This window comes from Monopterus albus, unplaced genomic scaffold (assembly GCF_001952655.1).
Source record: "Monopterus albus unplaced genomic scaffold, M_albus_1.0 scaffold23.1, whole genome shotgun sequence".
Classification (NCBI taxonomy): Eukaryota; Metazoa; Chordata; class Actinopteri; order Synbranchiformes; family Synbranchidae; genus Monopterus; species Monopterus albus.
Genome location: NW_018127903.1, coordinates 1,748,439 through 1,776,239, shown reverse-complemented (window position 1 = coordinate 1,776,239; position 27,801 = coordinate 1,748,439). Strand labels below are relative to the sequence as shown.

The 27,801-nt window shown below is 39.9% G+C and overlaps 4 protein-coding genes and 1 long non-coding RNA gene across 6 annotated transcripts in view; 3 read left to right on the top strand and 2 right to left on the bottom strand.

The window, feature by feature from the left end:
- The window catches only part of nol6 (nucleolar protein 6 (RNA-associated)), a 16,316-nt gene extending 12,292 nt beyond the window's left edge, over window positions 1–4,024 (top strand). Inside the window, exons 23-26 of the mRNA XM_020594480.1 lie at window positions 1,493–1,582; window positions 1,676–1,876; window positions 2,491–2,592; window positions 2,761–4,024. Coding sequence (XP_020450136.1) covers window positions 1,493–1,582; window positions 1,676–1,876; window positions 2,491–2,592; window positions 2,761–2,910 — 543 coding nt within the window. The 3' untranslated portion in view covers window positions 2,911–4,024. The remainder of the gene's footprint in view (window positions 1–1,492; window positions 1,583–1,675; window positions 1,877–2,490; window positions 2,593–2,760) is intronic.
- A 4,150-nt stretch (window positions 4,025–8,174) lies between these two features.
- On the top strand, window positions 8,175–13,508 carry LOC109956971 (aquaporin-3-like). Its single transcript, XM_020594494.1, has 5 exons — window positions 8,175–8,282; window positions 12,371–12,497; window positions 12,756–12,893; window positions 13,061–13,176; window positions 13,287–13,508. Exons 1-5 carry the CDS (start codon window positions 8,175–8,177, stop codon window positions 13,506–13,508), a joined length of 711 nt encoding a protein of 236 aa, XP_020450150.1.
- A 7,066-nt stretch (window positions 13,509–20,574) lies between these two features.
- LOC109956941 (uncharacterized) lies at window positions 20,575–24,751 on the bottom strand. 2 transcript variants are annotated; one of them, XM_020594439.1, is made up of 6 exons: window positions 24,548–24,751; window positions 23,455–23,858; window positions 23,128–23,275; window positions 22,605–22,718; window positions 22,277–22,367; window positions 20,575–21,873 (listed from the first exon to the last, which is right to left on the bottom strand). In XM_020594439.1, exons 1-6 carry the CDS (start codon window positions 24,597–24,599, stop codon window positions 21,678–21,680), a joined length of 1,005 nt encoding a protein of 334 aa, XP_020450095.1. In that variant the 5' UTR covers window positions 24,600–24,751; the 3' UTR covers window positions 20,575–21,677. The 2 variants fall into 2 exon arrangements, with proteins under 2 accessions (XP_020450095.1, XP_020450096.1); XM_020594440.1 differs by having other exon boundaries at window positions 20,575–21,870.
- On the top strand, window positions 24,702–26,672 carry LOC109956943 (uncharacterized). The gene is made up of 2 exons (XR_002274485.1): window positions 24,702–24,766; window positions 25,026–26,672. It is a non-coding gene; the product is annotated as an uncharacterized LOC109956943 (long non-coding RNA).
- On the bottom strand, window positions 25,443–27,162 carry LOC109956942 (arrestin domain-containing protein 3-like). The gene is made up of 2 exons (XM_020594441.1): window positions 26,906–27,162; window positions 25,443–26,724 (listed from the first exon to the last, which is right to left on the bottom strand). The coding sequence occupies exons 1-2, from the start codon at window positions 27,092–27,094 to the stop codon at window positions 26,329–26,331; spliced, it is 585 nt and encodes a 194-aa protein (XP_020450097.1). The 5' UTR covers window positions 27,095–27,162; the 3' UTR covers window positions 25,443–26,328.
- Between the last annotated feature and the right edge of the window lie 639 nt (window positions 27,163–27,801).

The following is a 27,801-nucleotide window of genomic DNA, read 5'->3' as shown; positions in this document are numbered from 1 at the left end:
CTGAGCTGTCACTTGCATATTATTCATCATGCCTAATCGCTATTATTCAGGCCAATTCCATTTTATTTATCCATTGATTTCCTTATGTGGTTGCTCAAGCAGCATATACAAGTTTCTTGTTGAATACATATGGCAACCTTCACAGACTTCAGTAAACTGAAATTGTACTCCAAGACAAGTAGGCTTAGATGAGGTGAGTGAATGATGATGGTTCAATGTGTCATTTGTGCAGTAGGTGTCTCAGTACCTCTGAATGACCACAAGGGAGCAGCTCATGATGGGAGTTCAGCACAATGAATTTATTTCTTAAATAGACAAGATGCTTTCTTTCAACAAAATAAGACAATGACCTCAACAGTGTTAATTAGCTGCACACTAATCATGATTTATAATTGAACCAGAAAGAGAATCCAGGCAAGTTTGAATGAAAGCACATTTTCCTGATGAATGGACATGGGCTATAATCTCACCCATCTGTGCAATAGTAGTTAAAATAAACAAAACAAACTATTGGCATTGGAGGAAAGAGCATCCATCATTTTGGTTAAAATTCATGGTTTTGAAAAGAGCCATTTAATATGAGGAGAGTCACTTGAACTGTTTTAAGTAGCTTAAAACAGAAGTTAAGCGCGGTGGCTTTGTCATTATCAGAATAACAAAGAAACAAGATGTTTCCTGATTCCGCAGTTACCATGTTGCATAGTTGTTATGTAAATGAATGCCATAAAAACCCAGATCCCAAATGAGACACAAAGATTGATCTACAAAGTGTGTAGGTGTTATTTAGTTTAGTATAGAACATGTTGCATCATCCTACCTGTGTTTTGATCCAGTCACCCAAGATGTCATGTACAGTGGGTACAGAAAGTATTCAGACCCCCTTAAATTTTTCACTCTTTGTTATATTGCAGCCATATGCTAAAATCATTTAAGTTCATTTTTTCCTCATTAATGTACACACAGCACCCCATATTGACAGAAAAACACCTAGAATTTTTGACATTTTTGCAGATTTACTAAAAAAGAAAAACTGAAATATCACATGGTCATAAGTATTCATAAGAGTGAAAAATTTAAGGGCGTCTGAATACTTTCCGTACCCACTGTAAGTGACCCTTTGTAGAAAGTAGGCGTGTGCTTTTATCAGATGGGTTAAAACAAATGCAGTCGGTGGCCCCTTGAAATGCCCTATCAACAGTTGCTGGATTATGCTCTGTACGGCGTTATTCATGTTGTTATTGCCTTTTTGTGTCTGCACTTGTTACTTCTATTTTATGTGTTCTGGGACATTGTATTCCACTGCTAATTAATAGTATTCAACCAATGACTTTACACTACCAGGCAAAAGATTGGACACATTTTCCCATTGAATTGAATGGAAAAGTGCGTCTCAACTATAGATATATATAATGGCATGTCCGAATGTTTTCAGTGTAAACCTTGCAGACTGTCCACAGCTACAGTACATATGTTTGTTTGTGTGTGTGTCCAGATACTGCAGCGCGTGGTGGTAGTGGCTGCAGAGTGTCTCAAGCTCCTGGAACATCAGCTGATGGACAGCAGCCAGATCCATGATATCAGGGTTGGTTTGAAAAAACACTTGAAAGTTGCCATGCATACTCCAATTATGGTGTACTATTTCAGCACTGTGATGCACTCATCTGTGTTTGTGTAGGTGATCATGCGCCCCCCTCTGGATGCCTATGATGTGTTGATTCACCTGAACCCAAAGCAGGTTCCCCTGCTCAGCCAGGCAGTAGATCCTCCCACTGTAACCTTCAGCAGGGGCGTCATGACCGGAGGTGTGGGCAAGTCTGGAGGGGCCCTGCCTGTCATTGACTACAACCCTGTGTCTCTTTACCTGGAGGAGCTCAGGGTGAGTCTAATCTATGAGAAGTACACTTCATATTGAAAGGAAGGTGTGGCGTTAATAGTGCCTTGTTGGCACGAAAAATGGCATGGGAAAGTTGTGTAGCAGGAATTACGCATTCAAGTTGCAGCTGGGCTGTTCAGGCCAAAATAATAATGTACTTGACGTCCAGCAGCTTCCTGACAATAAAAAAAAGGAATTATAGGGAGTCAAAATATCCTATGAAACATGGCTGTTCTTGCATTGTTCACAAAGCAACAACATCCAGGTCTGCTCTTTATTGTAGCTTTCCTAGAAACAATGTAGACTTTCCTCAAAACTTTTTTACTTAAGCAGTTAATTTTGTATTGTCTACATTGCTCACTTTGTGTATGCTTTCTTGTGCACATGACTCGGGTTTAAGGATGTCTCTAAGCCAGTGTCTTGGCTTGACATTAATAAACCTTGGCAATAGTATAGGACCTCTGACTTTCTGCTCTTTCTTTCTGCTTCTCTTGTCCAATTCATTCTTTTCATTTCCAATTAATGCAAAAAAGGACATGCACTACATGATGCAGCCAATTCATTATGTGAACTGTATGATCAAGTGTACACATAGTAAAGATGGGTGAATTTTTCAGGAGGCGTTTGGAGACCTGGCCCTCTTCTTCTGTGATCCCTATGGTGGAACAGTGATTGCAGTTTTATGGAAACCAAAAGCCTTCATCCCAGTGCCTTTTAAGGTAAAATCCACAGTGCTCTATCAAAAACCATTAATATGATGGAATAGCCTTTTGCAATGCTAACAGGTACTTTGTGATAAGCTTGGTATCATATGTCACCTCATTTTCACATCAACATCCATCACTGTGACCTGATATTTGACTTTGTCCCTTTGTCTCACATCACAGACATCACAGGCGTCTGCTCGGAGCATAGAGGTGACTGGAGAGGAAGTAAATACTGTTCCCAATGTCAAAGCAATACTGGAAGACTTTCAGATCATGGGAGAGGGTTTGGTCAAATCAGTGGAAGCGAGGACTGAAAAATGGTCATTTTAGACAACACTGATGTGCACACCACATTCACCAGATACATTCAATTTAGTATTGATATGTTCACCAGAGAAGGTAGACTTTTTTTGTTTTTATTTTCTGACTTGGCAAAACCGACCAATTGCAATGTGAATGAATTATGGACGTCTTGTTTAACATTATTATGTGTTAATGGTGTTGCTGTTAAAGACTAACCACATTTGTTTTGGTGAAGCTGTATCATGTCTATTAAATATGTTTCTGCCTTCTGATTTATATTTCATTCTTTTGTCTTTCTGTCTGTCAGTGGTGTACATTTACAGATCAGTGACAGAAAAGCGTATGTGTGTCAGACCTTCCATGTAGCATGTTTTCCAATGCACAACAGCACTTTCAGTTAGACCGAAAGGGCAGGGAGGTGGTGTTCAAGCAGAGACATGTCCGTTAACTGGTTTTGTCTGGCTCAGATTTGTTGACTGCTTCTAACAAAATTCCTAGAATAGGATTGTCTCACTGTTCATTTCCTAAAAAAACTGTATGGCGTTTACACCCACAACCCATTAGTCACTGATACGATAAGAAAGATAATATTTAATGCTAGACAGAGGATTATAACTTACTCTTGAAGCTCCCTGGAATGAATGCAAAAAGATAAAGCTAGAAAGACAGTAAAATATACAATTGTGTCCTATAAGCACTGAGGTAGAGCATTTCAAATACATTCCATAATAATAATTCCAAATACTGTACCTTCACTCAAGCAATACTGTACCTGTACCTGAAAACTGGTACAGAAAGAAGTGATCATAACATACTGTCTGTACTTAACTGCCGTGTGTGAATTCTTTGGCTGTAATGGAAGTATGGAAGGCTTGTGATCCAGTTAATGGTAGTTCTGTGCACCCTTATTCAGATGGCTTGTTGCGTGACAGGCTCTCTCAATCTTTGTATGCTTTGTCTAGGATTTCAGTTGAATAGGCTCTGCAGGTTACTTAAAGGGCAATCACACCCTGAGATGCAGGTGAGTGTTGTGATTTTTGCAGGTTTATTTGATGACACATTACTTGTCATTGCAACTTTAGTTGTCATTGCAACTTTATGCGCTGAACACACAACTTGCTGTATTCTAGTAACAGAAAAATGTGTGTAAAATTACCAAAATACAAGATGGCAATGTTGTTTTTCTATGTTTAATGCTTAATTTGTTTAAATACACATTTCATTTGGTTTTGAAATGTTTGAACAGAGAGTTCATTACTGAAAATAAAAAGGCAGTTTATTACAAATTATGAGCATGAGGCATTGAATTATTAAATGTATAAATAAAAAAAGGTATATCCATTATTTAGACAATCCATGGTTTAAGTACAGCATAGGACTGCAGTATGTTTGTCACATAATCACTGTTTGTCACGCACAAAATAATGACGTGATGAACTGTCACAACAGGGAACATTACAGCATACAATGATTCTTAATTGCTAAGCTGGCACAGTGAGTTGTCATGGAATGTGGACAAACTACACACTTTCAGCCATTATTAACAAAGCTCTAAAAAAAAAAAGAAAACCCTTACAACAAGACTATGTTGAAGATTGACCACAAAGCTGTCTTATAAGATCAAAAAATGGGATCTGAAATGATGATCTGGAATTTTTTTTTTTTTTTTTTGCTCTACTTTTAGTACGCTTGACCTCAAGTGCAGCGTATTACACTTTTTCTGAATTGCTAAAACACATTTCTTGAAACCACCACTCATTTTCTCAAAACCTTAAACACAAATCCAAATACTCAAACTAAATTCACAAAACCTCTGACTCGTCTGGCAAAATCAAGCAATTGCTTCAAAACCATGTCACCAGCACTCAAAATCAAACAATGCTTTCAGATCATACACAAATGGGTCAGTCATATACACACTGCAGCTCAGTCATTAGACACTACATCAAAAAAGGAGAACACAGGACATGTAGTTACAAACAAAAAAAGTTTATTGTATAGTGAATTTACCAAAAACCATGTTACGATCAAAAAAGAAGAAGAAAAACACATCAGAAAGATTATTCTGCCTCAGGATCATGTCTTTGAGCTGGGCCTGGCCAGAGGGCTTCATCTACGTCGCAGGCAATGTTGTCCCTTGCCAGGCAACGGGCAAAAAACCCTCTGGTGTGGCGGATCCAGCCTTGACAAGACTGCACGTCTATCTCACCACAGGCTAGTTCCATTGTCTGTAAGCCATCTGTGCACTTTGAACTGGCTTATGATTTGTACCTTCTCATCACATAATTAGAAACAAGTGTGAATAATTTTGAATCATTATGTGTAAACGATGACAACTGTGCTTTAGTTGTGTTTAAGTTCTGCTGTCCTCTGTTTAGTGTTTTGCAACACAGGTTCATCACAGTGCGAATTGTGTTTTAGTGAGTGAGAATGTGTTTAGAGTTTAGCAAAAAGAGTGCATGAGATTTGCTAACAGAGTCTAAGTGCCCGAACTTGTTTAAGGTTTTGCAGAAAGAGTGATTTATTTCACAAATTGGTTTAGGCTACTGTGAATTTGGTACAGAGAATGGGGTTTATTGTTTTAGCAATTGTGAAAAACTGTATTCTTTTAGAAGCTAAAGCTAAGATGATCTAACTGAAGGAAGGTGTGCTCAACTGCATGAGACACATACATTCATAAACAACCAGCAGGCTATGTATTAATCCGTAAATGTTTATGTCTAGTTGTTGCTAACATTCTTACTGTATGGCCTGAGGGAGTGTAACGAGTGCCAACTTGTGCTGTCTTTAAGATAACAGTCTTTCTCCACCTGTCTGCACCTGTCCTGTCTTCCAGCACCTGATGGAAAACAACTGACACACTGGCACTCCTACTGGAGACAAACAGCTGGTAGACACATGGTGCATAGCAGTCAATCACACGTTAAAAACAGGATGCATGTCATTCCCCATGGTTTGGGGGAAAAAAACTGTAAACAGACATACAAACTGTATCAAACAGCAAATCTTAATTGTTCACATTTGTTGCTGCAGAATGTAGACAGAAACTCTTTTTAGATTTATAGCTTTCCCCAGTATTTTCTGGTACCACCATTCCTTTGTCTTTACCTCTACCTGGAGCAAAACTATTCCAGGAAAAGTTGTTTAAAACCATATGGCCCAAAAATGCAGCTCCTCGAGCATGCTAGATGGGATTGCTTCTGGAAGCCTAAAGTGGTAAACCTGAAACAGGAATACAAAAACAAAGTAGAAATATGTGCACAAACACAGCCAGAAGATGGCTGGTTAGGATAAAATGTTCAGCTAGTACAAATCTGTGAAATACGGATTTGAAAGTAATAAAGAGAAAACGATCCAGTGGAGCTATGCAAAAATAATGTTTTTATGAAGCTCTGAACAAATCCAGCAGATATTATATATCTGTCTATTATTGTGGGCACCAAGACGTAGCAGGCATTGGCTAGAAAACATAAAGACAACATGGAAAGAGGGAAATACCCTGCACTCAAAGTAACTACGAGAAATTAAGTTCAAATCAAGGCAATTGGGATGTGGAAGAAACCTCAGGGAGGGCAGGAGATCCCACTTGCCACAATGAGTCAATATTATCCATTAAACTGAAAGTACCTGGCATATAGCGTCATCCAATTCTTCTCTAAAAGGTTTCATATTTACCTTACCTGGGTTGTTTTCACCCAATTTCCAATTAACATTCTTGGGGACAGCACTCCCTTTCATCTTGTCCTGGCCCTTCCTTCTTCATGGTGTTTGCATTGAAACAGTTCACTGTAAACAGTTGTACAGCGTTTATGAGGCGGATGCTCTCTGTGCTCCACACCGACACTGTAACTGACTCAGATTACCTCAGGGGCTTTTGGTGATAAAACATGTTGCCTAATAAGCTGAACCACTGCTTTGCCCATGCTTCACAGGGTACAATCCACATGCCAAGGAAGTGATTCACCTGTTTGGTTTTCTACGAAAGAGTGACATTAAGCAGCATAAAACAAAACATTTATATAGCTGCCAGTGTTAGTTTATTTATTTGGCTTCTAATGTTTTTCTCAATTTTAAAGTCAGATTGTATAATTGGATTTAAATGAAATATCACTATGAAAGACCTGGACAGTTTTCTGCAGCTCTCTTTATCAGCTAACTCCTGAATCTTTCTGTCTCCATCCTCTCTATCTCCACATTCTTTACTCTCTGTTTCTCCATTTCTGTCTCCTCCCTTCGTTCACTCCCTGGAAAGAAGTAACAAAGGCAACAGTTAAACAAGCAAATGTAAAATAAGTTTGGCCAGTTTGAGGCTCATAACTAACTACTTACAGGTGGTTTTTCATTAGGCAGGTCACTATTTTCAATTAAAGCTCTAGCTCCTGCTGCAGTTCCAGTCTCTGTGTGCTTGTTTTAGTCCCACGTAGCAGGAGTGGGGAGTGGGGGGTGGGTGGATTGAGAGTCTCGTGTTAACAAGATACAGTGGTGCTTAAGCGGCGATGTAATGTTCCAGTGGTGCACAAAACAAGCTAGCCTCCAATTTGCAGAAGAAACGGGGAGAGGGAGTCTCTCTTTAGTGAATTAACAGGCAGACATGCAAACACAGTAATATGCGGTGATGAGGTTTCACACAGGGGGGACAAAGAGCAGGTCTGGGAAAACGAGGTGAGAACAAGAAAGGTAATATGGGGTGGGAATGAACCAGTAGGGGCTGCATAAGGTATGTATCACAGTTATACATGTGAGTTTCATTTCTACTATTATGATGACCAAAATGTTGAACATCTAAATAGGGGACATATTTTAAAAATCAATATATGGGTTTGCATAATAAGAAAGATGCTGGCTGCAAAAGAAAGAGTAATGAAGGATTTAGTTGATTTTAGTTACAGTTTCTAATGATAAATGCTGAGAGTGGCAAACAGTTAAACCTCCATTTTCCACTAGTAAAACTACTATAAGCCTTTTCAATTCAAACTTCTACATGTACATGCAGTAAAATCAGAAGGAACTAAACAAACAGGAGAACTGGATTGTATTCAGGTAAGCTGGAACTAGGCATTTAACAATATAAAGATGTGGGTGTGTAAGAGAGAGAGAGAGAGAGAGGACCAGTGAGTGTGTAGGAATGCCACCATGACAATTAGGGAGGTGGGGCCGAGCTCAGGCTGGTCCAAGCCCATCTTAGCTCTATAAGAGGAGTCCAGTCCTTCGAGCTTCACAGTCACTCAGGAAAACCTATCTACCTACTGTGTGTGTCTTCTCACTGTCCCATCAGCCTCTAGCAAGATAACATGGGCAAGCAGAAGATGATATTGGACAAATTAGCCAGGACCGTCCAAGTCCGCAACCTGCTGCTACGGCAGGCCCTGGCTGAGTGTCTTGGCACCCTCATCCTTGTGGTAAGTGTGGAGTTGCATGGAACTTAGACTGTAACTTATCTCATGATGAACTGTGGAAAAAAGCTGCAAAGTTGCATGTTGATAATGATTCAGCTATGTATATCCCCTCTCAGACATACCCTCCTTCAGTTTTTCTATGTGAATTTGATGTTGCAATATGATCAGTTATTCTCTTAATGTACATTTCTATCATTTTGGTTTTGCCATGTTTGAAGAATGATGAATAACTGAAAAAGACACCATACAATTTCTAAGCCATACATAAACCTCAAAAGGAATAAAGTGACACATTTTATATTACACCACCAATTGCTCTACAAGTGTGTAAATATAGGGTTTTTACATTGGCAAACTGAACCCATTCGCACTCCCAAGCACTCACGCATTCACACACTGGTGACATCACCGGGAGCAACTGGGGGTTCAGTGTCTTGCTCAAGGACACCTCGACATGTTGACTGGACAAGCCGGGAATCGAACCACTAATCCTCCGGTTAGAAAACTACCCGCTCTACCTCCTGAGCCACAGCCGCCCCCCATTAAGCTCCATATTGCACTTTTAAACATCAGTAACTATGTATGTTATCTATCTTTAGCACAGGCCAATGCATTCCAAGAAACAAAGAGGAAATTTGACTGAATAGTAGTTTTTCATCCTGCACAAACAGACATTTTCTTTTGTTCACTGACTAAAATGAATCCAGATTCTAGACAACAAGACAAGCAAACTAAATAAAACAGTTATAAGAGGCTACTGTTTTATAAGAAATGTTTTTCTTATCCACCTTTTTGGCACTTCAAGTAAAATGAGTTTTACAGATAATACTTTAAATACAAGTACAACAGCCAGCTTAGTGGGAAACCCAAAGGCACAATGGTTTAAGATTCACTGAGGCGAGTTTAGTGACTCATTGAAAAGTCAACACTTGTTTTTGAAGGTGCAGAAGCATGCAACATTTAACTGAAGATTGTTTTCTAAACCAATCTGGGTCAGTGTAAAGAAAATTAAGATTATTCATATTTTCTTCCTATGGAGCAATTTGAATTTAGTCTGAAGCTTACATAAAATAATAAACAATTAAATTATATACAAAAAATGCAGTGGAAAACAATTTGTACAAACAAGCCATGGACTGAGATTATTGTTAGTTATACACTTGAGCATTTGAATGACTACTGAAGGGATCCAAAGGTGTGGTGCAGTGAACGAGTGGCATGTCTGTGCGAGCAGTGGGAGGGTCAGTGGCAGAACAATAGCTGTCACACCATGTACATGCATGACATAACCTTACTTCCCTTATCTAAAAGTAGAGAAGTTTTTCTCTGGCCCTGCCATTATCTTTATCTTTCCAGGCATAGGCCTGTCAATATTTATATACTGGATATATATGGACAAATTAAACAAGGCAAACTTATTAGTAATGACTTACTACTCTAGAAGCACTTGGACAGATAAGTCACGACCCTGTATGGGTGTGTGTGTGTGTGTGTGTCCCTGTGTTTATTTCAGCATTCTTGGCACAGTGGCACTAATTCCAGGCAATTTCTTAAGTTCATTGCCACAGACAGGATATTTGTGTTTTCAATTCATGCTGAGGACGTCATGCGTTAATTAACTTTTGAGTTTGGAGGTCACAGCACTCTGTCTGTTGTTCAGAGTCACACAGTAGAATCTATAGTATCAGATCAGTCACAGAGTATAAAGAGGTTTTGGAAAGTGTCCTAGAGCTTCACCTAGAGACGGATAACACCCTGCTCTAAGAGTTTTGTTAACCCCTCATTGCACTCCCAGATGTGCATTGTATTTTCCTCTTCAAACCACGATTCTCTGCTTAGATTTGGAGACAGACCCTTCATTCTTTGAAGATTGCAAAAGTAGTGATTTAAAGACTGGTACCAGACCAGCAGACGTGTTTGCCTTCAGCTCCTTAATAAATGCCAAATGTGTTTCTCAGTGAGCTGACTGCTTTTGTATGAGCCGCCCAGCTGTGTTAAAGCTGGGAGAAGCTGCATGACCAGCAGAGTCAGCTGCCTGGATGTTGGCTGAGAAAGTGGCGGTGTGCAACATACTATAACATGATGGCAGCTACATAGCAACTTGATAGAATTCTTCAGCAGTAGTAACACTCAGTCACTGTGTGAGCACCTCAGTGTCATATTTAAATGGAACCTTTCTGGTGGAATATGATCTAAGTAAGAACACAGGCACTTGTAAGTTTATGGCCCATCATTTGGAACCTGATGCCTCTGACATTAGGAAAAACTCTGTAAAGGGAAAAGTCTTGGATATTTATTTCTGTATCATGCGAAGCCCATCATGGCATAACGTCAGGGAGACATCCACCCGCACTCTAAAAATAAAATAGCTGACACAATTTTAACATGATTTATGTAGCATTTTCCAGTAATGGCTAGTCTCATCAGGGGTGGGAAAAGAGTTTAGATTGAGCCCAGTGATGATGAACGCCCCTCAGGCGCCAGTCCCTCCGAGTGTGGTTCCCTCGAGCTAACCTCAGCATCTGAGTCATGTGGTCAAGCTGAAAAGGTTCCTCATCAGGCGACTTAGACAGCAACAACTTAAGCACAGACCACACATACGTCTTTTGCCAAGTGCATATAAAGAGAACACAGGGGCAGACACACATATAATCAGACAGTATCCAGTACACACAATATGGCACCTGATTGGCAGCGCTGTTGCTAAGGGCTACTGTACACACTCTGTAAATCCTTCTTTTTTTAACCGAGTCCATCACTTTGTCCCAAGTGATGATTCATTCAAAGTGGAAAATGAAATTTTGGTGGTTTTCCTCTTCCCAGATACTAGATCCATGGGTGGAGTAAGGGATGGCACTGGCCACTCCTGGTGCCAGAGCCAAAGTGTGATGCTTGCCAGTAAACAATGGGAAAAAAAGAAAAACTGTTGCCTTAAACTTTTTTTTCTTGTGTTTTACAATTGATATTGGTGAAATAATTTGGTTATTTCATAGGGGTTTAATTTAGTTTTTACATGCATTTCAAATGTGCCAGCCCTCTCCGAGTCTGTGCCCCAGCCTGGCCACCCCATTCAAAACTTTCTAGATCACCCCTGGATAGATCAGCTGGGCAGGAGCAGTGACAGCCATCTGCCAGTCGGGGTCAACACAGTGTTAGGTATTTTTAGTCAGATAGAAATTGGATAGATACTTTATGTATTAGAAATGTTTAGTGGAGATAGGATGTCTAGTTAGACTGTTAAATGCTTAGTCATGCTTATAACTTTCTACAGGGTACATCTGGTCAAGGATAACTAGAGAGAAGAGTTGATGACTGTCAGCAGACAGGGTGTTTAATATTATTATTATGACGTGTATAACTGTAGCCTTAGCCATAATAGGTTCTTATGTTTAAGCCACGACATGTTACTAGAGGTCGTGAGAATGTTTTTAGCTACACACCACTTAACCAACAGACACACACACACATTGATTTGCTTCATGTTTTGGGGATATAATGTATAGGCCTGGTGGGTTCAGGGTCTTTCATCTTACATCTGCCTGCGAGCAGTTTGGAGGTGCAAGATGCCTGAGCGTGTAATGTTAATTTTACCTGTGATCCTTTGAATAAATCAGCACTGTTTTGAAGTTACTTGGACTGCCTCGTCTCTCAGAGTTAGCAATGGTAACAAGAACCATATCCTAAAACAGTGAACTCTATGTACACATATTAAACTGTACTCTTTGCTGCCAGTTACCACAATAGAGCTCATTTAATTTGGAGTAGAACTCATTTAATGGGTCTTGGTTTTACTGGTTTCACCGATAATAATCACGTTTAGTCATTTCACCCCTGGGCATGACCTTGATTGGTTGACAAAGTGTTAAATGTACAGTATTCATATTTTCTTTCTTTCTTTTTCTTTTCTTTTTTAATGCTGAGATACTGAATGCAGTTGGTGTGTGGTGCACAAAATTCTCTGAGACATTTTTTTTTTCTTTTCACACAATATGAGCAACTTTAACACAATGCATTAGGTTAAAATTATTAGGTCCATGTGAAAAAAAGTTAAATCACACACAGCACATATTTATTCTACTCCCTCTCTCCAGATGTTTGGCTGTGGTGCTGTGGCCCAAGTGGTGTTGAGTGGTGGTACCCACGGCATGTTCCTCACTGTCAATCTTGCCTTCGGCTTTGCTGCCACATTAGGAATCCTAGTCTGTGGCCAGGTATCAGGTATGCAAAAATTATACTAAAAATTATATTGTCCAAATTAGATTTTTCAATGACTCATATTCTTTTATTATGGGTGCATGGGAATTCATTTCTTGAGCAACATATTTTTCTACATTATAACCTATTTTGTACCTTATATTGATAAATATGGAGTCTAAGTGTGTATTTCAAACATTTTTATCCATATTTATGCAGTGTTGTCGTGCTATGTTCATGGTCTATACTAACATTTTGTCACCATGTACCATGTATTTGCAGGTGGCCATCTGAACCCCGCAGTGACCTTTGCTGCGTGTCTGCTTGGAAGAGAGCGCTGGAGAAAATTCCCCATGTACTTCCTCTTTCAGACAATTGGTGCTTTTTTTGGAGCTTCCATAATTTATGCCATGTACTATGGTAAAGGAGAACTCCAGAATCTATCTTTTTACAGCCATATATGAACATGACTGTTCATATATGGCTGTAAAAAGATTAGAACTTCACAAACTCTAACTGCATCATTTAAACAACTGGTCTAAGCAAAAAGTATTTTATGCCTTATTTGGTTGTTTGTGTCCCTTTAGATGCCCTGGTGAGCTATCCTGGATCTTTCAATATGACTGGGCCCAATCACACAGCTGGCATCTTTGCTACCTATCCTGCAGAGCACCTCTCCATTTTCAATGGCTTCTTTGATCAGGTACTCTTTTGAAATGTGGAAACAGCTTTCATAAACAAAATATAAATGTTATAGATGATACAGCTCATGTATCCAAATCACGATTTCTTCCTACATGTATTTCTCTCCAGTTAATTGGAACAGCAGCACTTATAGTTTGTATTCTGGCTATTGTGGATCCCTACAACAACCCCATACCCCAAGGGCTGGAGGCCTTCACTGTGGGATTTGTGGTTCTCGTCATTGGATTAGCAATGGGCTTTAACTCAGGCTATGCTGTCAATCCTGCCAGAGATTTCGGACCACGTCTTTTCACTGCTATGGCTGGGTGGGGCGGCGGAGTTTTCACGTAAGTGCACAGATTTTAAGCATTTTCCTCATTAACTGTTTTTCTCTACATGTACCCTCCTTTGTAACACTTTCACAGCACTCACTAGTTATTGATCTCTGGGGGAAACAAAAATCTATATTTTATATACAATAATAAACCGTTTTTTTGTCATGTCTCAGGGTGAGCAGTGGCTGGTTCCTGGTGCCCATTTTTGTCCCATTTATTGGCACCATCATCGGGGTGTTGGTCTACCAGTTGATGGTTGGCTTCCATGTGGAGGGAGAAGTACGTGACAGGAAGAGCTCAGAGCAGGAAAATGTCCGACTCACCAATGTCAACACCAACAACTCCAAAGAGGGTACCAAAGAAGAGCACTGAGAGTGCTCGAGATTTATGCTGCCAGGCACTCTAAAAGATGAACATTGTGTAAATGCTGACACAAACCAGTATTTAGCATTTTCATTTCCAAACCATTTTTACAGATGTTGGAATATCATCCAAGATAGCTGTGTGTTTGTGATGAGAGGGCACTCTTTTTACATTATCGTGTGATTGTATTTTATTGTAGAGGAACAACTGTGTATGAATGTAGAGGAGAAAAACCCAACTTCAGAGGTGCAGAACTACATTAATTCTCTTAAAGGATGAACATTTGGATGTTAGTGTGTTTAGAACTCTGGTTTGAACAGTATTGTATGCTTTATGCCAATGTAGTTTTATATAACGTTTTTTAATATAGTTTTACATACTTGTATATGCACTCACATGCCACTTTATTAGGTACACCTGTACAGTCAGACTAGTGGTTAAGGTGCAGCCCTCTTGCTGCTGTGGCCCGGATTTGAGTCAGGGTTGCATCAGGAATGGCATCTGTCATAAAGCACGTGCCAAATGTCAACATGCGAATCATCAGTGTGACGATTTGCTGTGGCGACCCCTAACGGGAAAAAGCTGAAAGTGACATTCATTCATGTGTTTTTTATTGACGTCATAGTTAAAGGTGGTGTTGTTGTACTGGACTACATACTAGTTTCATGCTTACTAATATCAGCTGTGTGTAAACAAATGACAGTTATCTCCTTATATGTATACAGCACCTGCCAGTCTTAAAACTGTTATGTTCATTTATTCCTGTTGTGATTGCATCCTGTGTATAATAACTCAATGGTTGGGTGCTAAACTGGACTGTGAGCACCTTTGTATGTAGGCTAAGGGGAAATGCTTGTGTATTGATACAATAAAGTTCCTTTTTTTTATTGCACTAATGTCATGGTTCATGTCATAAATGCGTCTCACTTAGGGCAGCTACATTACATCAAAAAATAATTAGTGAGTTACACCTCTGTAAACAACACTTGTTTACAGAGAAACAGCTTGCACTCTTGCCTTGGGTCAGCCTGGACAAGGTGGGCAAGATATGCCCTGAGATCATTAGTTTGATTCCATTTAGTCTTCAAATGAACTTCTTTCTTTCACTTAAAAAACACAACATGAGCGTGAAGTGAAACAACACAACAAATAATACAACATGTATTATATATACAATAAGTACTAGATCGTGCCAAGCTCAAGAAAGGATCAAATATTTGTCAAAAGACCTTTAAAAATACCCAGTAATGTGTTCTATTTGTATGTTTTTGTGATTCTTGACAAGCGCGTACCAACAAAGTTGAGAGCTAAACAGGAAACAGGACTGAACACAGTGATCAATACATTCATTCTGCTGTGCACTTTTTATAGTGATTTTATATTCCAAAACGGAGCCTGCCCCATCATTATGCAGTCCACAACAGTATTTGACACCACTATTTCAGGGCTGCACTTTATATCATATATACCTGGGCCATCATCACTCAGTGCTTAAATAAAAGCAGTCCTGGTCTGCACAAAGGTTTCAAGTTTCAGCAAGGTGACTGCAGTGAAACGGAAAACTATCATAATGAAATGAACAAGACCTACAGTACAGTAATTGTTCCCTGGAATGAAGGAACTCTAGATATGCTTTGGAAGCTTGTCAGCAGTAATGTAAGGTAAACACAATATGGACTAAAATGTACAAAACCACCACTGTGGTTCTTTAAAGAGCTGATCATGCACCACTCACCAACATTTTTCTGTTTTCTGTCCTGAGGTGCTGTACTGTGTGAGGCACCAATGGAATTCTACCATTAGATCAGTTTTCCAAAAAAGGAAAGAAAGAAATAATAATAAAAAAAGAGAAAGATTCTGTATAAGAGTTAAATTACCCTGTTAAGCTCAAACAACATCCACCCTGTGTTTTACAGATCAATACAGTGCATCTCCCACAGTTGTATGAGGTGCCTGGTTCAGATTGGAACGCGAACAGCCTGTATGAAACCCCTGAGGAAAGAGCTGGTAACATCATGTACTCTGAAGTTCCGAAGCCGCAGGTATGAGGTGCCTGGTTCAGATTGGAACACGAACAGCCTGAGGAAAGAGCTGGTAACATCATTTACTCTGAAGTTCCGAAGCCACAATGTAGCTAAGTAACAGTTACTGTGCATTCAATACACCACTTCTGAAAACACTGGTTCCTCCCTTTTCATGGCCATTCCTGGAAAAACATCAGCAGAAAAGCACTGACAGCTAAATCTGCACGAGCAAGTTACAACCTGAGGGGAACTGAAGAATACTCCATACAACCACCAACACAGACACTGCAGACACACGCACACACACATCTAAAATATTTTATTTATTGCCTTCCAGACTTACAAAAAATCATATTTACTGATAATTGGATTTAACTCTCAGCAAGGAAAAGTGTGACAATGAGTGATAAGTCTCCTAAACTGCTAAAATGCAGATGTTAATTGTTGTGAGTAAATCTGTTGAGTCAACTGAGCCTCAGGTTTCACACATAAAGTTTTTTTTTCCAGTTGTAACAGTCAATGTAAGATGCAAGCAAAATCCTATCTAAAACAGAAAGGTTAGCTTTTCATGGTGTTGATGTCTTGATGAATATAGAACAAAAACAACACACATGCTTACAAGATGTTCACACATTTCTTTGTGGAATCTGGAATGAAAATGTTGGTTGACCACGTTGGATTGCAAAGAAGGAAATAGGGGATGCTCATAAATCTAGGGTTGTTCTTGCTGTTCCTTTCTCATCTTCTCCCTTCCACCAAAGCCTTAAAGACTCCAGTGCTGTGTACACCACTTCACGGTGCAGACATTTCTTATTGCTTCTTGCTGTGTGGTATTTATATAGATAATAAAATCTACAAGGTCATATGTAGGTCACGACTTCTGCTTCATCTGGCAACTCTTTCATGTCGTGTAACTGTTATGCCTGGGGGGTGAGCAGGATATTACTGTGGTTGCTTTTTGCAGTCTTCAGGGTCTTGCAATAAAACTACTGTATATACCAGTGACTGAGCACTTCTCTGAGGTATGGCATATTTGCTCAGACAAGAAGGACAGCAGGGATATTGTGGAAGACTGGAGGAAAACACCTTGTTTAGAGCAAGCACGAGTTTCTTTCCAAGAAATGAGGCAATATAAACACCTTTTCCTTCATGTATACGTAAATCAAAAATTTAAAATAAATGAGACCTGCTCTATGCTTGTTTCATGCTTTGTTATAAAAGTTACACTTAGTATTTTACAGTGCCAGTCTTTTGGAGGTGCTCCATTTCTATTATATTTTCTGTTGTATGTTACATTTTCGTGCCATATTGATTTCATGGTGAGTTTATTTTTCAGAGGACAACAGAGTTATATTCTCTTCTATAAGGCCTGATGTAAAGAATCCACTGTAGAGAGACTGTGAAACCAGATATATAGCGCCGCCAGGTATCTCACACATACCCCTCTTCTTTAGACGGGTCACCCTCTGTCTTCTGCCTCACCTGCATAAAGACATGTCTGTGCACATGCAGTGCAGCCTGTCAGTATTTGGACGGTGGATTTAAAATGAAACAGTGACTATGTGGTCAAAGTGTTGGCATTTGGCTTTAAGGGTATTTGAGGTATAAACATGATCCATATTAGATGAGCACTGTATAGTCCAGTGCAATACAAGAAGACAATGACAGGGTTATGATTCCTACATTATTCACACCATGTGTATGCAAAAACTCTCAAATCCAATGTGCTATAAATGTACTAAAGTTACTTCCTGTGAACAAAAAAAACATTCCACCCTATGACCAGGATCAAGATGTGCCTGTGTCTGTTTGTAGCTATTGCCCCATGTATAATCCTCCACTGAGGGTCACCAGCCTGTTTATCAGTGGGTAAATCTGGCCCATATAACTCCAAACTCTCTACTAGCTTAGTAACATCTCTCCGTTTTTTATAAAAGCATTAACATCATCAGCAAAAGCAGATATTGCCACAACAGGACTATATACAGTACATGACCTGGTATAGAGTCCGGTGAGTCTGTCCCTTAATCTACACAGCAATTGTTCCAAAGCTAAGGTGTACTGCTGCCCTGAAACAGGACAATCCTGCCTAATCCCCCTTTTAACATAGAATAGCTGATGTAACCCACCTCCCACCGTTACATTACCTGAGACAATCATTACATAATAGTTTTACCAAAGACGAATAAAACCCTCTCCAAAACCAAAAGCCCTCAGTGTGGAAAATAAATATCTATGATCTACCCTATCAAATACCTTCTCTTGAACTAAAGACACCACCCTTATATCTAACTCACAATCTTCAGACAAATCAAAAACATCACACATAAGAAAAATATTGCCCATAATATGCCTTTCAGGAACACAGTATGTCTGGTCTTTGTGGACAGTGAATTCCAAACAGTCTTTAAGTCAGTCAACCAACAAAAAAAATTTTAATCCACACACAAACATGAGACCTTCCTCTAGTTTTTAAGAAGTGCCAGATCCTCCTTCATAGGAATCAGAGAAATGACCGCTTTTCTACACGATGCTTGCAGTGAACCTTCCCGCAAGCACTCCAGCAGCACCTGATGAAGGTCGGAGCCCAAGAGATTCCAAAAATTCTTATACAAGTCAGATGAAAGCCCATGAAACCCAGGTGAATGCCCAGAAGCCAGCTGTTAACTGTTGTAGTAAGTTTGTCCATGGTGAGCTCAGAGTCCAGTGCAGCTCTCTCACTTTCACCCAGCAGTGGCAGCCCCTCATGCAGCTCCACAGCACTTGACATGTCACATACCTCTTAGCTGAAGAGGTACACTGTGTGTTTCCTCATCTCCCTGCTGTCCATGGCCACCCTTCCGTCCGGTAACCAAAGACGTGCCATTAGCTTCCTCTGAGCTACAGTACAGTCCTCTCCAGGTTAAAAAAGAAAGCACTAGGTGCCCCCATATCAATAGCAACAAAACTCTCACCATAGCTCCTTTCACCCCACTTGTAATAGAGCCCCTAATTCAGAATTCTTCTGCTGTAACATCTTTTTGCAACACAAGACTCTTGACTATGTAAATTGTTTTCAGTATCCGTTATTTCTTGTTCTAATAAATTCATAACCTTCATTTTAGCTGGTGAAAAAGTAATATACTGCTGACAGAAGACTCTAATCTGACCCTTACCCACCTCCCATCACTGTCTTGGAGAAGTAAAAAGCCTGTTCTTTGCCCACACTAAACACACTAAACTTGTCTGTAAAATGTTTATCTTTTAGTAGTTTACTGTTAAAATGCCAATATGATATAGGCCTTATAGTAGAGGGGAAACAGAACTCAAAGACTATCAGATGGTGATATGTGAAACCAACTGAGTGAATAAAACTACCCATTAACCTGGAAAAATGTTGAGAGATGTAAAGCCTGCACAAAACCCATTACTTCCTGTCTTTACCCAAGAATACTGGGAACTTTGTTCTCCTTGTGTCCAAGTCAAATTGTTTAATCAAACCAGATAAAAATGAGGATGACTGTGAGGCTCTTCTTCCACCATATCTAATGTAAAATCATCTGTACAATTCCAGTCCCCACCCAAGATGACTACTCACTGCTACGAGTCTCTTGAAGAAAAACTACATCAAGTTTTTTTCTGATTCATCATCTCTGCCATTACAGCTCTCTTCTGCATCACTGGGTCCAGTCCTGGCAGCGGAGTCGAAGCGTGGCTTGGCCCACTGCTCCTTACCAGCCTCTCCTCTATCGTCAGTGCCCGCCTCAGCCCTATGCTTGTGTGGGACACGCAAAACGTTTGTTTCAAGCTCCCCGAGCTGGCATACACCATATAATAACCATCCGCATGTCTCACACGAGATGAATCCTCCAAAGTTTGCATTGGAGAGTCCAAAAACATGAAAACCTGCCTCCAAAGAGACCGAACATGTTTTACTTAATCATTTCTATAACCAAGACTCATGGTTTTAAATGAATTTGCACTCAGACTCCCAGCATGCAAGAGGAAGGGGGGGGGGGACAGAAAGGCACGTGGATGTGGTTTATGTTCACACATTTCTTTGTGGGATGCCATGTCATTTTTAGGGCACTGCGTGCTGGTCAGTAAACTTTGTGCCCTCTCACCAGTATAAACACTGTCACTACCACTAGACAGGGTGTCAGCTCTGGGTTTGGTGTTACTTTCTCTAAAGAAAAAAACAAAAAGCAACAACAAAAATGTCCATTAACAAAGGCAAAAGTACTGACTGCAAATGCACCTTTGACAAAGCAGATGTTTTATATGTAAAACACTATGTTCTTCCCTTCTCACAGCATGTTGTCCAAAGACAGATCTGCTCATTATTGTTAAAATAAAGAAAAGGCCAAATTTTCCCACCTAGGAAACACCCAGGCCTCTCCCTCAAAACAGAAAAACATCCACTGGTTTTCTGCTGTAAACAAACTCATCCTGTTGGGCAGTGCCCATGCCACAGGGAAGCGTCATGCCCTCTGGAGCCATTGCCATCTTCATCAGCTTAATATATCTGCAGTTGCTGAATCCCTACAGACTATTTGATATAATTACTATAAGCAGCGCTTTTGCCAGCCCCCTAATTGAATGATAAACCATAGGAAATGGGTTGCTGATGTACAATAAACACTGAATAACCTTATCTTTATGTAGTACTTCATGATATGTTTCACAAAAACAATACAAGTCAGGTATAGTTCCCATTTTATTAGCTACTTCACAGTTTAAACATCTCTTTTTAGTTACCAAGTTGTCACATACAGGTTCAAAGGCAGTGATAGCTGACAAAACAATCTCCAGTAGATATGCTGGAGCTTTCAACCTGATTATGTGATCTTCATTGGGAACTTTTAAGGACAAGAAGTTCCAAAAGTGCCTGTAATGACGGAATGTTTAAGCATTTACAATTCAATTACAACTGAGCAAACTTCATTTGCTGATGAACACTGTGGGATGTTGTCAAAAACTCCAGAGAAGCAAGTTGTTCTGTCAACTGTTGTTTCCAAGATCAAGAATGAACTGTCAAGTTCAATTCAATGGTGTAAGCACACTAACTATTTAAGTTAACAAGAGGTTTATGTAATGTCAATAAAAAAAGTGCTCCACAAAATGTACAGTACTGAATTGTATTGTGGAAGACTGTTATCATTTCCTGCTGTATGTAAACTACATTAAGATTTTCAGAAACATTTTATATAGTCAAGATGTTGAGTACTGGATAAATAGCCCTGAATTATTATATGAAAACAACAGTTATTAAACTGTGTTTCTTGCAACACAACTGTAATTATTATAGTTTTCAAAAACAGTCTATTAATCCTTATTAGGCCTTGACAAAGAAAGATTAGTTTCCTAATTTATCTGCTTTGTTGAGCCCTTAAATCTAACTTGTTGTAAGTCTACAAATAACGGCGGAATGCTTAAAATGTCAATATACACTTCTTTTACCCTACAAGCAGTCCCTCAGATCTCCAACACCAGAGGTCAGTTCTTTGAAAACATACTCATCTTTTTCTCTTCTGGCAGCTGCACAACAGCTTTTATCTTCCTCTGGCAGCCTGATAAAAACATTCTGATCCGTATCCATAAACCTTCCCCTTTATGAAATAGTTGAGTTCACCCACCAAACAGTTTACTTAGTATCATTTTGATGCCAACAGTCTGAAACAACAGAAACCTAAACCTTATTTTTGCCTTTTGTTTTTCAATTCTGGTCCCTTTCAGATACATTCAGAAGAGAGCGTGCATAGGAAACTATGCATGCTTGCACAAACACACACCCTTGTCTAAACTTACAGGAGCAGCCTTCAGGCCTCATACAGTGGAGTAACACTGCCATCCTTCCACTCAATCAGGATTTCTCCTCGTTGTAAAGTGGGAGAAGAGTGCGGGAGGTATATGGCATGCTCTGTCAGTGGGGCTCTTTCACTTAGCACAGGGGACCCAGGAACACTCACCTCTGGACTTGGAGTGTATGACTTCAAAACACACATCTTTTTTCTTCTGGCACAGCAAGACAGAAAAAAAAAACACAAAGCGGGTGGAGGTATTTTGCTTTGTACCAGAGTTCTTTGAAATGTTATGCCCAGTATTTTTTCTGATATACTGTTTTTCTTTAAATCCAACTGTCTTTTTTAAATTTAGTTAAAACATTTTTTTGTTGATTTAAACAGTTTTATTGGTTGTGATCCCCTTAAAATAGCTTAATCTCCTTCATACCAAGTGTCAAAAACTTGAATTTACACTGACATAAAAAAAAAACACTGGTAAAACTCATAGATAAATCATTAACTGGTGAGCTATGTGATCATTATTCTACGTTAAATGTCATTAATTAATTCACTTGAATTTGTAACAGTAAATCTATACTGATAAAAAATGTCTACTGCAGTGTTTAGGCACTCACCTGTTGGAGTAAACATTGAGGATAAGAACCACAGTCCCAAGGACCAGGGCCAAGGAGCTTAGAACCAGCATGGTTATCTTCCAGGCCATCCCTATACACATATACAGACCAAGCAACACATCATTCATTCTATTGAAACTTTGCTACAAACATTACACACCTACAGTAAACTTTGCTCTCAGTTTCCCATTTATCCACCTCCACCTAGTGGTGAAAAAGTAATTGCATTTATACTGAGTAAGAAAATAGTTTAGGTTTCTACAGTATAGCGGCCTACATGTGGACATACAGAGGATACATTCACTCTTTTACTGATTATCAAACTTACCGTAGTCCATACTCAAGAATATCATGGTGGGATCTGCAGGGGCTTTAGTGCTTAAGGATGAAAGAGTCACATCAGGATATGCTTCTGTGGCCCCAATGCTAATTATACCTTCAGCTGGAAGTGGAAGGAAAAAGGAAACAGGTCAACTGAGTGTAACTGATGGTTGGATTTCTTTGTACTGATGGGAACCCCTCGCCCTCACATTTCTTAGCCAGTGTATATTTTTGTTGCAGGAAGAAACAGCTTTGTTTGCCAGCCTGTTTCATGGAGGTGGCTGTCTCCAGGGTGAGGAAAATACTGGTTGGTCAAAAGCACACTTATATAAATTAGATCCTCAGGCTAAATGCATGTAATCTAATCTGTAGGCCATACCACATTACATCAAGATATTGATATCAGATATTGCATATAGACTTTTGAAATACAAAAAGTATCGTAGAGAGCATACAGTAAACATTCAATGATTATGTTGAGTTTTCCTTTAATTTGTCACGCATCTGTATCTGTACTTTCAGGTCCTTACATGGTTCAGCTTGTTTGTGCACATCAGAGATGACACCTGGAAAAATGCCAGGGTCCAATGATTTCCCCAGATAGCGGTGAGGCTGGTCATCTTTGCTGTCTCTCCCTTTGCACAGTGTCTGGTTGTCAAGAGTCCGCCATCTACTGCCCTGTTTGTAAAGAGGGGGAACAAAAAGAACATCCAGCTGGCACAAGACTTTTTACACTTACTATTATTAGGTTAGAATAAACCTCCTTCAATATACTGTATACTTCCACCTCCATTTTAGATACCAAAGAGAATAATCTTACTATCAGATGTTGTGTCACATGGAAGAGGTTCTGTTACCTGCTTATGTCCCCTTGAAAGAAAGACCAAAGTGGACTCGTGTGTGGCACTAAGGTGCAGCCCTCTCCCTATCGAAGTGAGGTGACCTTTCTTGGAACAGGACCATGCCTGGCTGCTTGTCTCTCTGCCTGCACCCACCTGTGCCACTCCTTCAGCAGCCTTGTCACTTGCTACCCTAAAGTTGCAGCGCTGCAGGCGGACGCCTTCAAACTCCTCTCCTGGTGCAGTCAGACATTCCCCAGTGCGGTAACTGAGGAGAGCCTGGCTCTCTGGGAGCCATCGCCATTCCTGTAAGGGGGAATACAAGCTGCATTCCCCCAGTGACACTCTTCCTCCTGAAGTTCCTTCTTGCACCTGCAGACACGTACCCAGTAGCTTATTCCTAATCTTCAAGCCGGATGTCTCTGTGGCAGAAAGATAAAGAAGGCACTGTCCATTATTAACCCATTATTAACCTCCCAGCCAACCCATTATTGGTATAGGGGCAGGGATTCTGGTACAAAGTGGTTTAAAATTAATAAAGGGGTAAAAAAAAAAAAAAAGCTCAACTAGAGGACACATTCAGATGAGTCAGAAGACCTACACATGGTACTGGGGGGCAGGAAAACACCTAAGCAAATACAAAAGTTGAATATGATGTGTTTACAGTGATGTAGGACGATGAGAACAATGCCCCCCCGTTGGAGGATAGAGTCGAGGCAAATCCCAAAACAGCGATGGCAATTTAGTCTGTCTTTGCTTCTTACCAAATCTGCATCATAAAACGCTTCTAATCAATTTATATTTATCTAAATACGTTTTCCAAATGGTGAAACTAAAGTAAGACGAGTTAGCTACATTATTCTGGTGGAAGGTGCAAGACACCTAAACAGACCATGTGTGTTAATTTATTTACAGTAACATGAACTTATTCGGCTGTATACAACTATTCAAACAGCTATCTTAAACGAATAATGCTAAAACACGTCATAACACTTAATGAACTTTTCCGCAGTGCTGTTCAGTTTTAGCCTTCTTGAACTGCAGCGAACATTAAAAGTGCAGTTTTTGACTTAGCAAAAGGTTAGCAACGCTTGCTAACTACTTATCCTACCTTTGAAAATGATGAAGACGAGCAAACAGACGCACGGCAGCTTTCCTCCCATGGCGATGGAGATGACCGACACAGATAGAAATAGTTTGGAGCCGTGTCAGATCTCGCATCAACAGCAGCAGCAAGAGCAGGTGGGCGGGCACACAACTCCCATCACATGGATACGTGAACATCAAGGCCGTGCATCCCTTTCTAAATGCTTTATGGAGGAAATGCATGGTGAGGATACCCACTGAAATCCTCCGTAAATGTCAAGGGATGAAGGCAATTTAACAATGTTAAAAATGATTTTGATAGGACAGATTTTAAAATGTTCCACTCTTTTACCTATACTGTACAGGCTTTTTGATATGGGCAGAATACATGTGCTACTGTTTAAAGTGTACTCATTTGTATTTATGTATTTATTACTCTGGATAATCTTTTTCCCCCATAAACAATATACACAACTCATATCCTCTACATTCCTTGCTGGCAGGCAAGAAAAAGTGTTTGCTACCCATGTGCTACAGCTCCATGGACTACCAATGAGATTGAACGAGCATAAATCTGCTATAAGGAGAAAACAGTGTCCCAAGCTGAATAGGACTGCTCACTGGTTACTGTGAAGAATGGGACAGCTTCTGGGGGCCTACATGGTCACATGATGTTTTTCTCTGTCATGATGCTCCACAAAAAAATGTGAAAGACCTTGCTCAAATAAATATATTCACTGGACTTCGTACAATTCAAACTGTATTCTTTTAACAAAACCAGTTTAGAGTTCAACAGATCAAACATTTCATGGCCAATCAAAAAAACAGAAGCTTCCTTTTTTCCTTCAAGTCTTACAAATGCTTGTGTTAGACCCAGTTCTTTAATTGAAAGCGCGAGAAGTGAAGAGAAGAGGGCTGTATAAAATCAACAGAAAATTTAATCAGTCTGGTCACAAGTAAAGCCATACAGCACTGGGTTCAGAGAAACAGAACTTCCACAGGAACACCGTTATCAAAGAGCCCCGAACTATCATCTGTGGTCACATTTATCTTCTTGGGTGGAAACCGCCCTGTACAGAGGTTGGACTTTACACGCATCTTAATTCTATTGGCCCTTGGTGTGAGCAGGCCAACCTCTGCCCCTACCAGTTTACTGAAATGTGCTAGAAGCCAGGTGTGTGAATGTTGTGGTGTCAGGCGGTAGCTAACAATGAATACTGGACAGTTGGTTGTCTATGGCTGCAGACGCTGTCTGTCTAGGCTATTACAGGACAAAGCAGGCCTTGCAAAAATGCTAAATAGGCCAAATGATCATCTTCAGTTGTAGGCCCCCCATCTCTGAAATCTGTTACATAACAGCAGAACTAGTGAAATGCTAAGAGGGCCTATGTGAAGATGCAACACAGGCTGTCTGGTTAATTAAGGATGCAGACCTTATTTCTCCACAAACTTCTAGCAGACAGCTCCTACTCAGCAGTTCTTGATCATTATCAATACAGTTAAAACATATATAAGAAAGGAAAATCAAGGTATGAGAGTAACTAATATAACATCTGAATATTACACTTGTTCTCTGTAAAACATTTGAGGCTTGGTTTAGCAATCAAAACCATATCTGTTGGTTTCCTACTCAACTTTAGGTTTGTATATACAAGACAATAAATTAATGGGTATAAAATAATTTGTTGTGCATTGTCATAAATAAAATCCACACTAAAAACAAGGAATCATGTAAAATTATGTTTTTACTAAACATAATCTAAAAATGTCCCCTGCACAATGAAATGAATCAGGGACACAGACAACTCATTTGCTCTCATGAGAAGGTGGGAAAAGGGATGTGTACGATGGAGGTTGGTCACCCTCTTGAAACTGAGGTGGACCAGTAGGGGGTTGATGCTGCCCTGAAGATGATGCATTTGAAAAACCATATGCGACAGTGTACTGGGGCAATTCATTATCGTAGCAACTTCCTATGGTTGCATGTTGACTGGGATGTGGTGCTGGGTACCCATAACTATCTACAGGTACAGGATATGCGCCACCAGGGAAGGCAGGGGGAGGGAAGTCGCTGTAACTTGGGCCCCCAGCAGCCCCACCTGGGTAAGACCCCACAGGCTGAAAGGCAGCAGAGTCACAAGGAATGACAACCAGTGGAAACATCAACATTGGGTCAATGGCAAAACTGATGTCCAAATACACCTGGGGAACAGGAACATACATTACTGAAAATCTGAGTCTCTTTACATCAGAAGTGATTTAAACCAAACAGCCATTTGTGGAACCATTAATTATGATGATTGTGCTACTTAACAGCCAATATCTGTAAACAAATACAACTCGTGTCTGAGCTGATGTAAGGTCACTGTGACATTTTACATACCTTGAGGTAATATTCAACTGAAATGATTTCACAGTTCCAAACACTATAGGAGACATCAACAGGGATCTTCAGCTGGCAAGAGACGCTGTCTTCTGAGTTTGATGAGATAGTGTTCCCAACTATTTTGCATATGCTCTTTTCAGACTTATTAGTGGAGCCACTGGCACGATACACTGTTTTCTGCATCATGCTGTATTTGGGTGTCACTTTTTTGGAAGAGGAGTTGCAGATTTTGGCAACAATAGATAAAGTTTCACCTGTAGTCATTTGGTTACTGGGAGACAGAGAACACCGGCTGCAAGTGCAGACACCTGTTTCAACTGAGTGATATTTGTTCATGCTCTGATTAATACATGTTGTGAGTTTGAAAAAGAAGCCTTATGCTGCTGTTGTTTAGCTTTCTTCAGACTATCCATCCATCTGTTATCTATACTATTTATCCTGAACAAGGCTGCGGGGGTCTGGAGCCAATCCCAGCTAATATTAGGTGTTAGGCGGTGTAAACCCTGGACAGGTCATTCTTCAGGCTATTGTGTGGTTAAATAAATTATTTTACTTGGACTTGCATAGATGAGGTGGCTATTTTTTGCCTAAAGATTAGATTACATGCATTTAGCCTGAGAGCCTAAACCTTGTTTTGACAGGGTAGAACTGTTTTAACACTTAAAAGCCAACTCTTTATTGTTGTGTTTCTGATAACCCTTCTTATTAATTCTTTCAATTCTGGCCAACTGTCCCTTTAGTCTTGCAAATTTCTATCCTAATTATGTTCCTTTTAACATCTATAAGCCAGTTTGTAGTGCAAAACAAGTGCTGCACAGGCCGAGGTGGAGGTGTGGCAGTGATCTTTGAATCAAGCCTATTAATCAACACTAGACCTAAAAATCGTTATAACT